The 13,426-nt window shown below is 45.1% G+C and overlaps 1 protein-coding gene across 1 annotated transcript; it reads left to right on the top strand.

Annotated features, from left to right (window-relative positions):
* Positions 1-7,574: 7,574 nt before the first annotated feature.
* nr4a1 (nuclear receptor subfamily 4, group A, member 1) lies at positions 7,575-12,075 on the top strand. The gene is made up of 7 exons (XM_086159733.1): positions 7,575-7,659; positions 8,491-9,292; positions 9,379-9,508; positions 10,211-10,374; positions 10,451-10,653; positions 11,168-11,346; positions 11,680-12,075. The coding sequence occupies exons 2-7, from the start codon at positions 8,501-8,503 to the stop codon at positions 11,934-11,936; spliced, it is 1,725 nt and encodes a 574-aa protein (XP_086015859.1). The 5' UTR covers positions 7,575-7,659; positions 8,491-8,500; the 3' UTR covers positions 11,937-12,075.
* The last annotated feature ends 1,351 nt before the right edge of the window (positions 12,076-13,426 follow it).

The raw sequence follows: 13,426 nt of genomic DNA, 5'->3' as shown, positions 1-13,426 counted from the left end.
TAACAGGTACTAACCCCCCCCCCGTCAATTTCTTGTCCGAAATCACACACATCGCCCCCTACTGGCCGGTCATTGTACTTGCACTACTTGTTAGACTCACATGTGTACAGAGATATTTTTAAGAACCGGGATCATGTGAACAGGAGTTTTTGTTTCAAACCAAGGGGTGCAAAAATATCCCTACATGTGTGGCCGATACCTTAACTAGGCTGGAAATCTGGCTCATAATCCAAAACTGGCGTGGCACAACAACCTGGCAGGCGGCCCGTCAGAGCTGGCTCCTTATAGCCAAGTGGTGATTCGCGCATGGCATCCAGGAGGGTTCGGCTGAAGATGAGGAGCAGGTGCGGGGAGGGCGGGAGAGCCGAGGCCTCCGGGAGGGGACGCAAAACAAAACACACAATCCTGAAACCATTCTCTCCCGATTTCTGGACTTTTACTCCTGTTCTCAGGTTGTGTGTGCCTTTCCTCTTCCTGCCGCCGTGCTTCCTGCGACTTTGCATTCCTTTCATATGGTCCATCTGTATTTCTGCAAGAGTGACTCCCCGTTTTTTCGTTTAGTAGCTCCTTGCCTGGTTTGCCCTCCTGGTCCTGATAGGTTTTACCCAGATTTTTTAATCCGCTCCAGTGCGTCTGATGGATCGGCGTCTCCAGCTTTGGTACGTTCGGGTTTTCGAGTCGTCTTCTCCAAGCCTGGAATACCATCCAAACGGTCACCTAGAAAGCAGCTTTTTAGATATATCATACATTCTTCACGCTAGCACTATATTTTTTCTTACGTTTTAATTGTGAACCAAGACAAATGCAATGGAGTTTACTTTATAATGTGAGAATTAATTCACTCATCCATTCATTATCCAGTCCGCTGATCCTGCACTCGGGCACGCTGGGATGTTGGAGCCTATCCTGGCAACGGACAAAGGCCGGTGTTCACCCTGGACTGCTTGCCAGTCAATCGCATACATATTGAGATGTTCAACCATTCACCCTCTCGTTCACACCGTATAGCCCAGGGGTGGGCAATTATTTTGGCTGGCGAGTCACATTTCTTTTAAAAAAAAGATTTTTCTGCGGGCCAAATACGTATCATGTAAATTGAACCAAAATGAAAATTGCAATTGAGATATTTTGGCATTTTACTTCAACTTTAGAATCAATAACTATCATATAAGTGTACAGACATTATTTTGTATGTAATCATCCATACAAAAATAAACAAAGGGAAAAAATAAGAAGTTTCTAAATTCAATATTAATTGAAAATACTTATTAAAATATTAAAAGAAAATAGTTTGGCGGGCCTGACAAAAAAGCAAATGGGTCGGATGTCACTCACGAGCCTTAATATGCCAGAGTCTGATATGGGGTAATTCAACCATGTAAATATTAATTATTAATACCAAATATTAATTGCTCTGTTGCCCCATGTGATAAATATATGTCTAAAAGGGGCATTTTACCCCCCTAGTTTTCAGGTGTTTGTATTTATTCATCCATTTATTCATTTAACATCATAGATGTTGCTGCTGTTGCGGCTGCTGTTCGCTGCCAGTTTCCATTTTTGCACGAGTGTTTATATTTTTCAGATTTTCAGATTTTTTTTTATGCTACTGTTTAACTACGTCTTCTGCACCGTCCATTTTCCGCTGTGCAAATGTGAAACTGTCCCACTGTGGGACAAACAGAGGCATATTGTACTCTACAGGTACATGCAACCGTTTATACTGTCATTCAAACATCATATAGCGATATCTAAATCAAGAATCCCTGAGAAAAGCTCAACTTTTTCAATTAGGATAGAGTTTTCCAGCATGCTGTTGCACCGTTGCGCTACATTACATCACGCAGTGGTTTCCATATTTCAGTGTATACATTTGACGCTGTAAACAGTAAATATTAGATAAAGTGCAGATATAAATAAAACACAAGTGGAATCAAATACAGCTTCACACAAGCACGCGAGCGTGACTGAACGACATGTTGCAGAATTGAAAACAATGCACAGTTTTCACACTTAGACCACCTGCGTCTTCAATCCTCGCCGGGGAGCGGGGGGGAGCCGAGGCTGAACCCGGTCACCTTGCCGAGGAATTCCCGACGGCCCTCCCGCAGGCCGGGGCTGATATTTCACGCACATAATATGTGCGGTCTCAAATTTATCTGTCCTGCCACGGTCCGTTCGTAGAGGCCAATATTGCCTTGTGCAGCTGGATCTCATGTATATATTATCACACAGATACCAGACCTGGGTAGAAATAGAAAAAAAACCCAGTGTGTGCAGTTCAAAGGCCGCTCTTCTCACCCTCAACACCCCCATCGACACTATAAATTCACTTTGTGCCCTCCGTCTCTCATTTTTTCTGCGCACTCGGCGGCCCATTTTCGCTGTTTTTCCTCGACGTGTCGGCGTGAGCGGGTAGCACCTCCAGAGAGATCCCGTCGTTGCGTCATCTTTGTGAAGTTACCAAGGCGATGCCGAAGGAGGGACGGCAACCATACAAGAGAATGACACTTTGCATTAACCAAAGCGGCGAAGCTGGAAAAAGAAAAAAAAGTAGGTGTGATGAGCCTGACACGGTTTTTGTATCTCATCAGGAATGAAATCAGGTAATTCCTCTGGGGACACCGATAGCGTGGGTTCTGCTTTATTTGAATGCAGGTGCAGATTACGAGGGCTGCGGCTGATATTTGATCTTGCGGCGACAAAAGAGGCTTGCCTGGAATTGTTTTGTTTTGTTTTTCGCAATTTTTGTCACCTTGCTAGAGGAGCAATATTCTAGTTTGCATTTCTAAGTCTGGTCAGATTTAATTTGTTTGGCACCAAACCGCAAAACAGTTGTCTCATGACCCTTTCTATGTAGAGAAGGTTTGGACCAACTCTCTTTAAAATGATTTAAATTTTTACAGGGTAACCTGGACAGTTCCTATCTCAACGCGGGGGGGCCTTCTGCCTCGACCGGTTGGGATAGAGAGAAAGAGAGAGCGAGGGAGAAGGAAGGCCAGATAGACAGCGAGAGTGTGACAGAGACAGGGGGGTATGAGTGTTGGGAGGGACAGACACCAATGATTTCATGCCAATAATAGCAGTCGCGCTAACAGTTATATGGTGATAGCTGACGCGATTATAGTAGCTTTGATATTCATAAGGAAATAACAATGGTGGGCGCCTGGCAGGACCGCCGCTGTAGATTAGGACGTGCCCCCTGGGACTTAGCGAAATGAGAGAACTCGCGAGGATACCGGGTTAATATCGTGCACTGATAAAGGGACACGAGTGCAGATTTGTAATCGCGGTCTGTACTTTTGGGTTTCCTTCAAAAGGCTTTAACACCTAGACGTAAGACACTGACAGCTTTATCGCTGTAACATCACTCGTCCCCCCGCAAGGACAGTTCCACCTCTTGTCGCGTCACGAGTCACCTGCCCTCGCTCATGTTACTGTTACCAGCGGCGCCAAGATGCCCGAAGAGGCATCCCAAGTGGACCGGGAAACAACCGGGGGCTCTTGTAATGGGAAGCCGGCGTGTAGCCTGTGGGCATCAGCTTATACGAAAGGTACCAAAAGATAAAGCGCTCAGTTTGCAAAATGATGCGTCACAGACTTTATTTCACTGACTTTTAATTGCATCGGGTGATGACACTTGAATTAATCTTAAAATAATCTGGCACCTCTTCCAATATCTCTGAGCGCCGTTCCAACGAGGTCGACTTTATGGCTGTTGCCGTCATGGTGCTTATTTGTTTTACCCCTCAGTTCTTGGTTAAAGACAGGTTGCCCACGCGGTGTCAGAAGGTTGATGGCCTGTTGTGAGGCCACCAGAGGTATGCCTGGTGTGTAAGCTGTTTGGACAACCCCAATGAGAGGTTGACCCCTGGTGAGGGGCCAATCCGACATGGTGAAGCACTGTAATTCAGGGCAACTCGGAATAGGAGCAGTATGACGGGTGAATGCATGAGAGATGCCAGAAATGAAAAACAATGAGCTATCAGCGTCAGCTGTTGTCGGTTTTCTAAATTAAATGGGAAACCCGAGATACCGTGACAATAACATGGTAACCCGATGCCCCAACTTACGTCCAACCAAACATGACAAATGTCCATCTTGGGGTCTGATGTCAAAGTGTGCGCAAAAAGCCGATTGTATACAATTTGTGTCGAAAAATATCTACCACGAGTGTTTTCGGGCGACCTGAAGAATGGCAGGCTGCGCAGTTTAGCTTTGCTGCATCAAAAATATCAGGCCGAAGTATGGACAAAGGCAGAGACGAGAACGGCGTCCATATCTCTGCAAACAGGTTCCACAAGTCCTTCCCAGATGGTTCTGGGTAGCAAATCATCGCAGGATAAGGTCGCACGTCAAGGAAAAGCCATTATCAGACAATAAAATCATCCAGAAAACACCCACGGGCCTTTATTTATAATCTTTTTTTTTTTTTTTTTGCATGTAGTGCAGTTGGCGCGTGATATCCATTATCAGCTCAATCGCGGCGCTGAGCTCTAATGGACCTCCGGGTGAAACGCAGGCATGCCTCCTCGGCAGGACGCGTCCGGACAGAAGAACTAGAGGATTTCTCCACAATGACAAACATCTTCTCAGCTCAAAAATAGCACAGTGACAGAGCAACAGGTGGTGGGTGGAGCCCTGGCATGGCACATGTGATAATACATAACAAGTACATGATGTGCCAATGTGTGTGTGTGTGTGTGTGTGTGTGTGTGTGTGTGTGTGTGTGTGTGTGTGGGAACAGATGTACACAAAGGGCTCAAATCTTTCATATCAGTGTATAACACACACACGCACTGAGTCAAATCAGCCTGTTTCCACACAAAGTCGCCATTTAATTAGCATTCTAGCGATGTCCTCCCACAAAACAACGTGAATCCAAAGAGTCCCTTTAAAGAAAGGGCCGGCTGATGTCACACAGTGATTCTTTTTCGGCAGGAAGAGGCTGTATCTGATAATCCAGATCAGATAACCAGTGAAATCAGTTTCTGTGTAGCGGGGAGGCCCATCTAGTGTTGGCATGACATCACAGAGACACAGTCATTCACGAGGGGAGGAAAAAAAAAAACCTTCAATGAGAGGGTGATTAGTTTCCAGTCGGCAACCGGCGGCTTAGAAGCCTTTTTTTTTTTTTTTTTTTTTTTTTTTTTGGAAGCAGATGGCAACTAAGAGGAGGATCATCATTGAACAGGCAGCGAGCACAAAGATCCCAGTGCTGCTGCTGATTTGTTCCTATTAAAACATTCACTTTTTCCATAATCACAGCTCCACACTTGAATGTCTCCAGTAATTCAGAGGCCTGCTTTCTCTGGACGAGCTCTTCCTCCCGGAGGGGGTCAGAAAGAGGTCACTGGCGACGTTCATGGATGAGCGGCCCTCCGACGGGGGTTTGGCGGGCTCGGAGAAATCCCTGTGGGGGGAGAGATGAAGATCTGGCTGGCCGGCATATTGGTGAACGCACACCAAAACCGCATTAAAAACATGAACCGCCGCCTGCCATAGTCACCGGAGCAGAATTTCCCCTCGCGCAGATGCAAACACGCCATCATTTGTCTCTTCCGAAGTCGACTAGAGGGGAAATCAATTACACCGATGGGCTCTGGATCCCAGAGCAATGGTTTCCACTCTTGTAAAAGGATCCGTTTTACACTCGGGGAGGGGAAATATGTCACGGCGGGCCCTCTTGGCATTCACCCGGTGCCCAACGCGCGTATAGAGAATGGCAAGGGACGTGGCTTGGGTCGGAGATATTCAGGGAGCTCTCTGGGAAGGGGGGCCTGTGTTTTTGTTTTCTGGATGTTTTTAGGTGTGTGTGTGTGTGCATGTAAATTATCTTTCCTACCCGCAAGTTTTTTTTTTTGTTTTTTTTTTCATTTTTAAACACGATTATAGATGTTCCTTTATATGTATTTGTTCTTTTTTTCCCAACCAAATAGCATTCCACCCCTTTGGGAACCAGAGTTTGCTTTCTATTAGTTAGCAAACACTGTCTTGCAATAAAGTATACCCGTATTTCTCCCTAGATATGCACAGATAGTCATAAATATGTCACCATGTTCAAAGCATAAATTTGAAAAAATTCTGGGTGAAATGTTAAATTAATGCAGAGTTACCGATAATGTGTTTATATCTGATGCATCATTGTTTCATTTGATAAGATTCTCTCAAATTTTTAAAGAATTAATGAGTTTTTTGGCGACTTTTTGGATATGTGCCATAGTGCCTCTGGCCAGCTGAGCCTTTTCTGGTTCAAATGTACCTTGAACAATACTATGCTTATTTCACCAAAAGAAAAGGTGGCGGTTTTTGTTTTTGCCACAGCTGAAACTATCAGAACGTCACCATCCCTCGACCTACTGGTCTCAAAGCCGCCTCTCGCCGTGAAACCACAAGCTATACCTTTCGAGTAGGCGTTTTGTTTCGGGTGTCATTCAAAGCCACGCGTTTCGCTACGAAATGTGTGACAGTAATTATACTTTGACGTTGTTTGATCTGGGATACGCAAAAGAAAAGCCATCACAAGTGTATATATATTTTTTTTAATTATTTATGTGCATATTTTGAAATAGTGGAATGCATATGGAATTACTTTCCCTGCTTGATTTTGATCCCTGTTGTTTTTAGGCCCATTTTAACTTTAAAATTTATACTATTCACAGCATGCACTACAGATGCTCCCTGGTGAAATTGATCTTGCACAGATAGACGCATCAACACAACCATCTATAATTCATGTATCTATAACCATCTCTATTTTTACTTACTTTGTAAATATACTTGTACAAACTTTTATATAAGATATATGTATTCGTATTTTATGTGTTTTTATATTGATGCTTATATTTTTCATCTTGTACCCTTTGAGTCGGCGCTGCCACTGTAACAAAAAGCAATTTCCTCTTGGGCCTTTATAAAGTATTTCTGATTCTGATATGTAATTGTGATAATGAATGATTCCCTTTTTGTGTGTGTGTGTGTGTGTGTGTGTATGTGTGCGCGCTGGGGGGGGGTACAGTAGTGTGTACCGTGTGCAACGTTGCACTGGAGTGGTGAATGGAAAAATAAAAGCAGCAAAGCTTAATTACAAGCACATTTTATAAATGTAAAACAGCTCCACGGTGATTAACCAGGGCTCTGGGATCGTTCAACGATGCTAAGGCAACTTAAAAAAAAAGAAACAGAAAAGAAAAAAAGGAACGAAGCTGCAAGTGAGACAGTAGATTTTTTTTTTTTTTTGTTCGGGGGCAGACTTCTTCCTGCTCGAATTATCATGTTCTCTCATCTCTGTCATATTTAAAATGTGCATGTGTGCGTGTGTGCGTGAGCGTGTGTGTGTGTGTGTGTGAGAGAGAGAGAGGGACAGTCGATAGGACAATGCTACGGTTCTTCACTCGACGCGCGTCAACGGAATCCCGTAGTGCGTCACCGGCCGAGTTTTCTTAGGAAGCGGCGCTCTGATTGGCTGATGAGTGGAAATCTCCCCGCCCACCCAACGTTCTTGTACGGAAACCTTTCGTGACGTCATGGGTAGCGGCAGCCGCTATATAAAGCGGAGGTGCCGCTCCAGGAGGCTGCTGCTCAGCTGGGGAACACTGAGGGGAAAATATCGCCTCGTGGACCTCAGCAGCTTCACACACTCGTACCCGGGCCACGCAGGTAAGCGAGTATTTTTATGATTTCATCTAATGTTCAAAAATTTATTTTCTATTTTTCTATTTATTTTTTTAACGCAAGTCGCTTCGGTGAGTCCAAGAAGCGACGCGCCTTGCATATTTGTTTGTTTGGGTTGTGAAATAAAATGCAAAGGTGCGAGGAGAAAAGTGTTTTAAGTTCTTAAGGAGAGAAGTTTGTAGAAGTTGAGTTGGGAAAGGTGTCCCCCCTCCCCCAGTACAGCTGCGCCATGTGCACCTTGTTTTGGCACCATTTGGACCGAGGGTTCTCCACACCTGGTGGGCCAGATGTGCACACCGGTGTGCATGATGGCATCGCCCCCCCAAAAAAAACAACTAAAAAAATTAAAACAGATAACATGGAACTGTTATTGTGGGTTACCAGGTAAATACCTGACCCTTATACTACTGCTGGTGTTTCAGTGACTCAAATTTGATCCAAAGTTCATATAGAAAATAAATGACTTACAAATATCTATGCACCGAATTCTTTGCTGAATTAAGTATATTATGTGTCATAATGTGAAGTCAGATTTATTTATGTGATGCCAAATCAAAAAGCTGTGATGTGTTGAGGTTTTCCACATGGAGCAGCAGATCTGTAACTACCGCTCTTTAAAATGACTGACAGAAAGCTAGGATGAGGAAAAGCTACCCTTTCCCGTGCAGAAACTTTGGTCGGGCGACCCTCTGCCTCGACCGGTCGGGAAGAAACAGAGAGTGAAGAACACTGAGATCCGTGCCAGTTGCTGATCCACTCTGGACCAAACCCGAAACTCCACCCACATGCTAATGTCTCTGTCTCTGTGTCTTACAGTCCAGCAGCTATGACTTGCATTCACCCCCAGCATGGATCTCAGCCCTACGAGAACGTCCTCGGCAGCTCTGAGCTTCAAAACACAGACCTTATTTCCAGGATGGTTATGGATATGAGTAGCCCTCTGGACCACCACCTCTCCGCCCCCTCCCTGCCCAGCATCGGCTCCCTGGTCGGGACCCCGGCGAGCAACTTTGACAGCTACTCCTGCCAGTTCACCGCGACCCCGGCCCACATCGCCCCGTCCTCGGGCCAGGAGACCCCGTTCAAGCTGGACGATCTCCAGGTTTACGGCTGCTACCAGGGGGGGTTCATGCTGAGCTACTCGGACGAGGCCGTTTCCCCGAGTGGGTCCGATTATTTTGGCAGCTCCGCTTCCGCCCCGTCCCCCTCAGCTCCCGGGTTCCAGACTCCGCATGTGTCCGCCTGGGACTCGGCCTACGGCGCATTCTCACCCAGTCCCGGATACTGGGCCGCCGACGAGACCTCGGTCCCTCACGTGCCATCTTTCTTCACATTTGGTTCGGGCTCCGGGGAAGACGTGTCCCATTTGGGTCAACCGCACGTGCAAGAGCAGGACCCGTTCACCTTGAGTGATCCCGGCGTGTCTGCGCTCACCTTTCCCACCCTGGTTATCGATCAGACGTGTAGCCAAGACAGCAACGAGCAGCTGGACGGGAGATTATCGCCCAAACTGAAAAGCCCGTGCGGAAATGAGGGTTGCTGCGCCGTGTGCGGGGACAATGCCTCCTGTCAGCACTACGGGGTTCGGACCTGTGAGGGATGCAAAGGATTTTTCAAGGTAATCAAATCTGGCTTTCGGTTTTGCCCAATTCAGGTGTCTGAGGACCCGTGTTTTTAAAGCAATTTCTTCTTTTTCTCCTGCAGCGCACAGTACAAAAGAATTCCAAGTATGTTTGCCTCGCCAATAAGGACTGTCCTGTGGACAAGAGGAGGAGGAATCGCTGTCAGTTCTGCCGTTTCCAGAAGTGTCTCGCTGTGGGCATGGTGCGGGAAGGTGAGTCAGAGGGAATTAAATGAAAGAGGCGTTTGAGTGAAGGGAAAATGTGAAAGGTGGGTTTCTGATGTTCTGCTATATTAAGAAAAGACGGGGGTTCGTGCTCGTTGGTTGTCGGACAACAAGCAAGATAAATATTGTCATGCCGTGTCTTGAAGAGCTTTGGAAGTAGTGACCGATGCCATAAATCAACCCTGTCTTTGCTCCTGTTAGTAGTCGGGGTCCGAGGTTCAGATCAGAGACCCCCTACTCCTAAAACGAGCAGTCCGATCGGGCCACAAATAACAGTTTGAATGTGGTGACGACTCCAGCGAATCCCACCGATGATTATCGGCATGCGGCAGGATGAGCGGACGCGGGAGACTTTCATAATGGCTGTTGTAAAATTTATGGCTGACATCCGGATCATCAATTTCTTTTGAGTATTTTTGCTCGAATCTTTTTAAAATTCAGAATTGTAGGTATTTTATTTTCCTCCTTCTCCTCTTAATAGTCTATTAATTCAGCATCGGGTTGCATCCCTTTATGGTAAATTTCAATTGAAGTGCAATAAATAGCATACGGAGTTTTTCGCTAATCTCAGTCTTTGTTGTCCCGCGCCGGCTGGTGCTACTGGATGCTTCCCCCCCAAAAAGGACATCGAGCGTTCTGACAGGTGGTTTGCTGTCTGGTTACTCAGTTCTCATGTCGCGCTTTTCCCAGTTGTGAGGACGGACAGCCTGAAAGGTCGACGGGGTCGCCTGCCCTCCAAGCCAAAGGTCGTCCAGGACGTGGCGTCCAGCGTGTCTCCAGTGAGCATGATCGCCTCCCTCGTGAGGGCCCACATAGACTCCAACCCCAGCGTTGGGCAAATGGATTATTCCAAGGTAAGAAAAGAAAAACCTCTTTGCGCCAAGTAAAGAGTCGACCCAGTTGGAGCTTATCCGATGGTCTTTATTGCAGTACGACGACGCAGAGGTCAGTCCGAACCAGAAAGAGGACGCCAGCGACATCAAACGGTTCTACGAATTACTCACGTCTTCCATGGAGGTCATCAGGAAGTGGGCGAAGAACATCCCGGGCTTCTGCGACTTCTGCTCAGAAGACCAAGAGCTGCTGCTGGAGTCGGCCTTTGTGGAACTCTTCATCCTGCGTCTTGCGTATCGGTGAGTAAAGGACAAGACATTCAGGCCAGGCTACTAAAAACATAAAGTCACGGTAAAAAGATTCAAAACTGGCGCAAAGTCATCGCTTAAATATTACATTTCAGACAATTCTAAATGAAAGAAATGCTTTTTTTTTTTATTTTCTTACACAATAGTTAATCAACCAAAGTTATCCTTGGTTGATTTTTCTTTTTTTTTTTTCTCATATAAATTAATTGCTGACTGTTAAGGTGCTGTACTTCAGTGCTTGTATTTAAATGTGAGTCAATAAAAATGCGGTTTCTACAGCAATTTTCCTGAGAAGCATGTTAATGAAAAACTAAGACTTTGTTTGTCTGGACCATAGTATCATGTCACACAATATTACAGTTAAATGGCTTGTTGTATGACTTTTGAAAACCTTAATGGAGGCTCTGCACAAAGGACCGCTGTCGGAATCAAACCAGGGACCTTCTTGCAGGAACCGCTGTGCCGCCATAAATCTCAATTAAAATGTTCTTTTTTCCCGTTTAAGATCAAATCCTGAAACCGACAAGCTCATTTTCTGTAACGGTGCCGTCCTTCACAAGACACAGTGCGTCCGAGGCTTCGGGGAGTGGATCAGCTCCATCATGGAGTTTTCCCAGGGACTCCACCGCATGAAGCTCGACGTCTCCTCCTTCTCCTGCCTGGCGGCCTTGGTGATCATCGCCGGTAAGGGCTTTTAACATTGCTCACACACATTAAGGCGAGGTGAGGCGGCAGCAGCTCTTTCATCCAGCCGGGCAACGGTTTTTAAACGGGGGAATCCAGTTTCACTAGTGTGGACATATGAAGACAGTTATGCAACAGAGGGAGTGACACAACAGGTGTATAACTGAATGCAATGTGAGCTCATCTAGAGAATACAACCTGTAACAGCCAGCTAAATGCTATTGGGATGTTAACGTGGGCAACATTAGTTTATGGGCTCTCTCTCTCTATATATATATATATATACTGTATATGATTATTGTTAGACCCTGAACATATTGCTTACCCTCCTAGATCGACACGGTCTCAAGGATACAAAACGGGTGGAGGACATGCAGAGTCAGCTGATAACCAGCCTGAAGGATCATGTCTCCGGCTGCGCCTCTACCTCCTTGGGTCCTAATTACTTGTCCAAACTGCTGGGGAAGCTGCCCGAGCTCCGGACACTGTGCACTCAGGGTCTCCAGCGCATCTTCTATCTTAAACTAGAAGATCTAGTGCCCCCGCCGCCGCTCGTGGAGAAAATCTTCATGGATACGCTCCCTTTTTGATCGCCCGGAACGTTAGGCTTTGGTATAAACTCTGAACTTGATATGTGAGAACCAAAGAGGACAGTGGAGGATCATAGAGCGCCACAGGAAAACAAAACCAAAAAAAAAAAAAAACATCTTTGAACTTGTGAACACAATAAGGGAGAATCATATGCATTCCCCAGGAGTGTGTGACGTCTCCAGATGAAACCAGACAGGCCAGCTCATGGACCAAATGATGACTGTTTACATACGAGATGCCATGAATGGAAATGGTTCTGATTAAGGGAAGATTTTTTTTTTTTTTTCAAACTCAACCCAAATCATGTCTCCAACAATTTAAGATCAACGGTCTTCATTTGTTTCTATTTTTTGAATGATGGTAAATTGCACTTTTTTTTTTTCTTTTTTGCAAAGCATTATTGTGATACAACTTATTATAGTGGCAGATGGTACATTACATTTCAAATCTGAATGTGATTCAGCATTTTCCCCCCAAAAAAAAGAATGATGTCATGATGTCACCAGACATCGGTCATCTAGTTGTTCCTGCCTCCAAAGAGACGCTCGCTGACTCCTTCAGCATCACGAGCTTGACCCCTTGCATCATTTCGATAGAGCCCGATCGACACCCCACTGACACAACCGGTGTCAATTATTTGTAAGTAAAACATTCTGATATTGACTTATCTCTCCCTGTGGTAGTTAGTGTTATCTTGGTTGAAAATGAAAACCAGAGTGACTTTATGAATATCAGTGAAATTTCGATATGCAAAAATAACAGAAAATGCATCAAACCTTATTTTAGGCTGCTGTGGGGGCCCACTGGCATTGAATTTTTATTTCCCGGTCCGTAAATCCAACCATCGATTTCTGGTACCTGCTGGGAGTGTACTACATGAAAAAAGAACTCATGTATTTTACATATAAATTAGCCTTTTAAAAGTTTAAATTAATGCGTAAACTTGTTTTGCAATCCTTGCTGACAAATCCATTAAAATGATTTTATACTATTTCATAGGTGGGTCAATAGATCGGTTGGGCTCCAAATGATATATTAGTATTAGGTTAAACCTACAAGACAACAGAAAAGCATCCTTCATGTATCATGAACAGATATTGAGCAGCTACATACTGTGTATCATCTAGTTCAGTCTTATACACTGGTTTGTAAATGACATTGAATCTCTTATCGTTGCCATATCGGCTGTATCCGACCGTCCAGAGAAATGTAAATCTCTTTGTGGGCTGTTATTTTTTTCATATGATCTTTTACTGCAGGTAAACACGGAATAAAATGGAGAGCTGCAACTTCCAGCTGTTTTATAGTTATTACCACTTGTTTGTGGTGATTATTCAGAGGAGCACATGCAGTTAAAGCTGATCTATAATTACATGAAGCGTTTACAAGTGCACTTCTATTTTCTTGTACGGTGACACAAACTGACTCTTTTTTTAGATTAAGCAGGCCGGTGTACTGTTTATCTGCAGCGGCGCTCAGTGTCCTGCTG

Source organism: Fistularia commersonii, chromosome 14 (assembly GCF_037954325.1).
Source record: "Fistularia commersonii isolate RoL2024-O1a breed Wild chromosome 14, RoL_Fcom_v1.0, whole genome shotgun sequence".
Classification (NCBI taxonomy): domain Eukaryota; kingdom Metazoa; phylum Chordata; class Actinopteri; order Syngnathiformes; family Fistulariidae; genus Fistularia; species Fistularia commersonii.
The sequence above is the reverse complement of the archived record's forward strand: the minus strand, read 5'-3'. Positions and strand labels throughout refer to the sequence as shown.

Excerpts from the sequence above, each read along its gene's own strand:
- nr4a1 (XM_086159733.1), top strand. The coding sequence starts at position 8,501 with ATGACTTGCATTCACCCCCAGCATGGATCTCAGCCCTACGAGAACGTC. Across the intron at positions 9,293-9,378 it reads GATGCAAAGGATTTTTCAAG|CGCACAGTACAAAAGAATTC; the intron begins GTAATCAAATCT and ends TTTCTCCTGCAG. Across the intron at positions 10,654-11,167 it reads ATCCTGCGTCTTGCGTATCG|ATCAAATCCTGAAACCGACA; the intron begins GTGAGTAAAGGA and ends TTCCCGTTTAAG.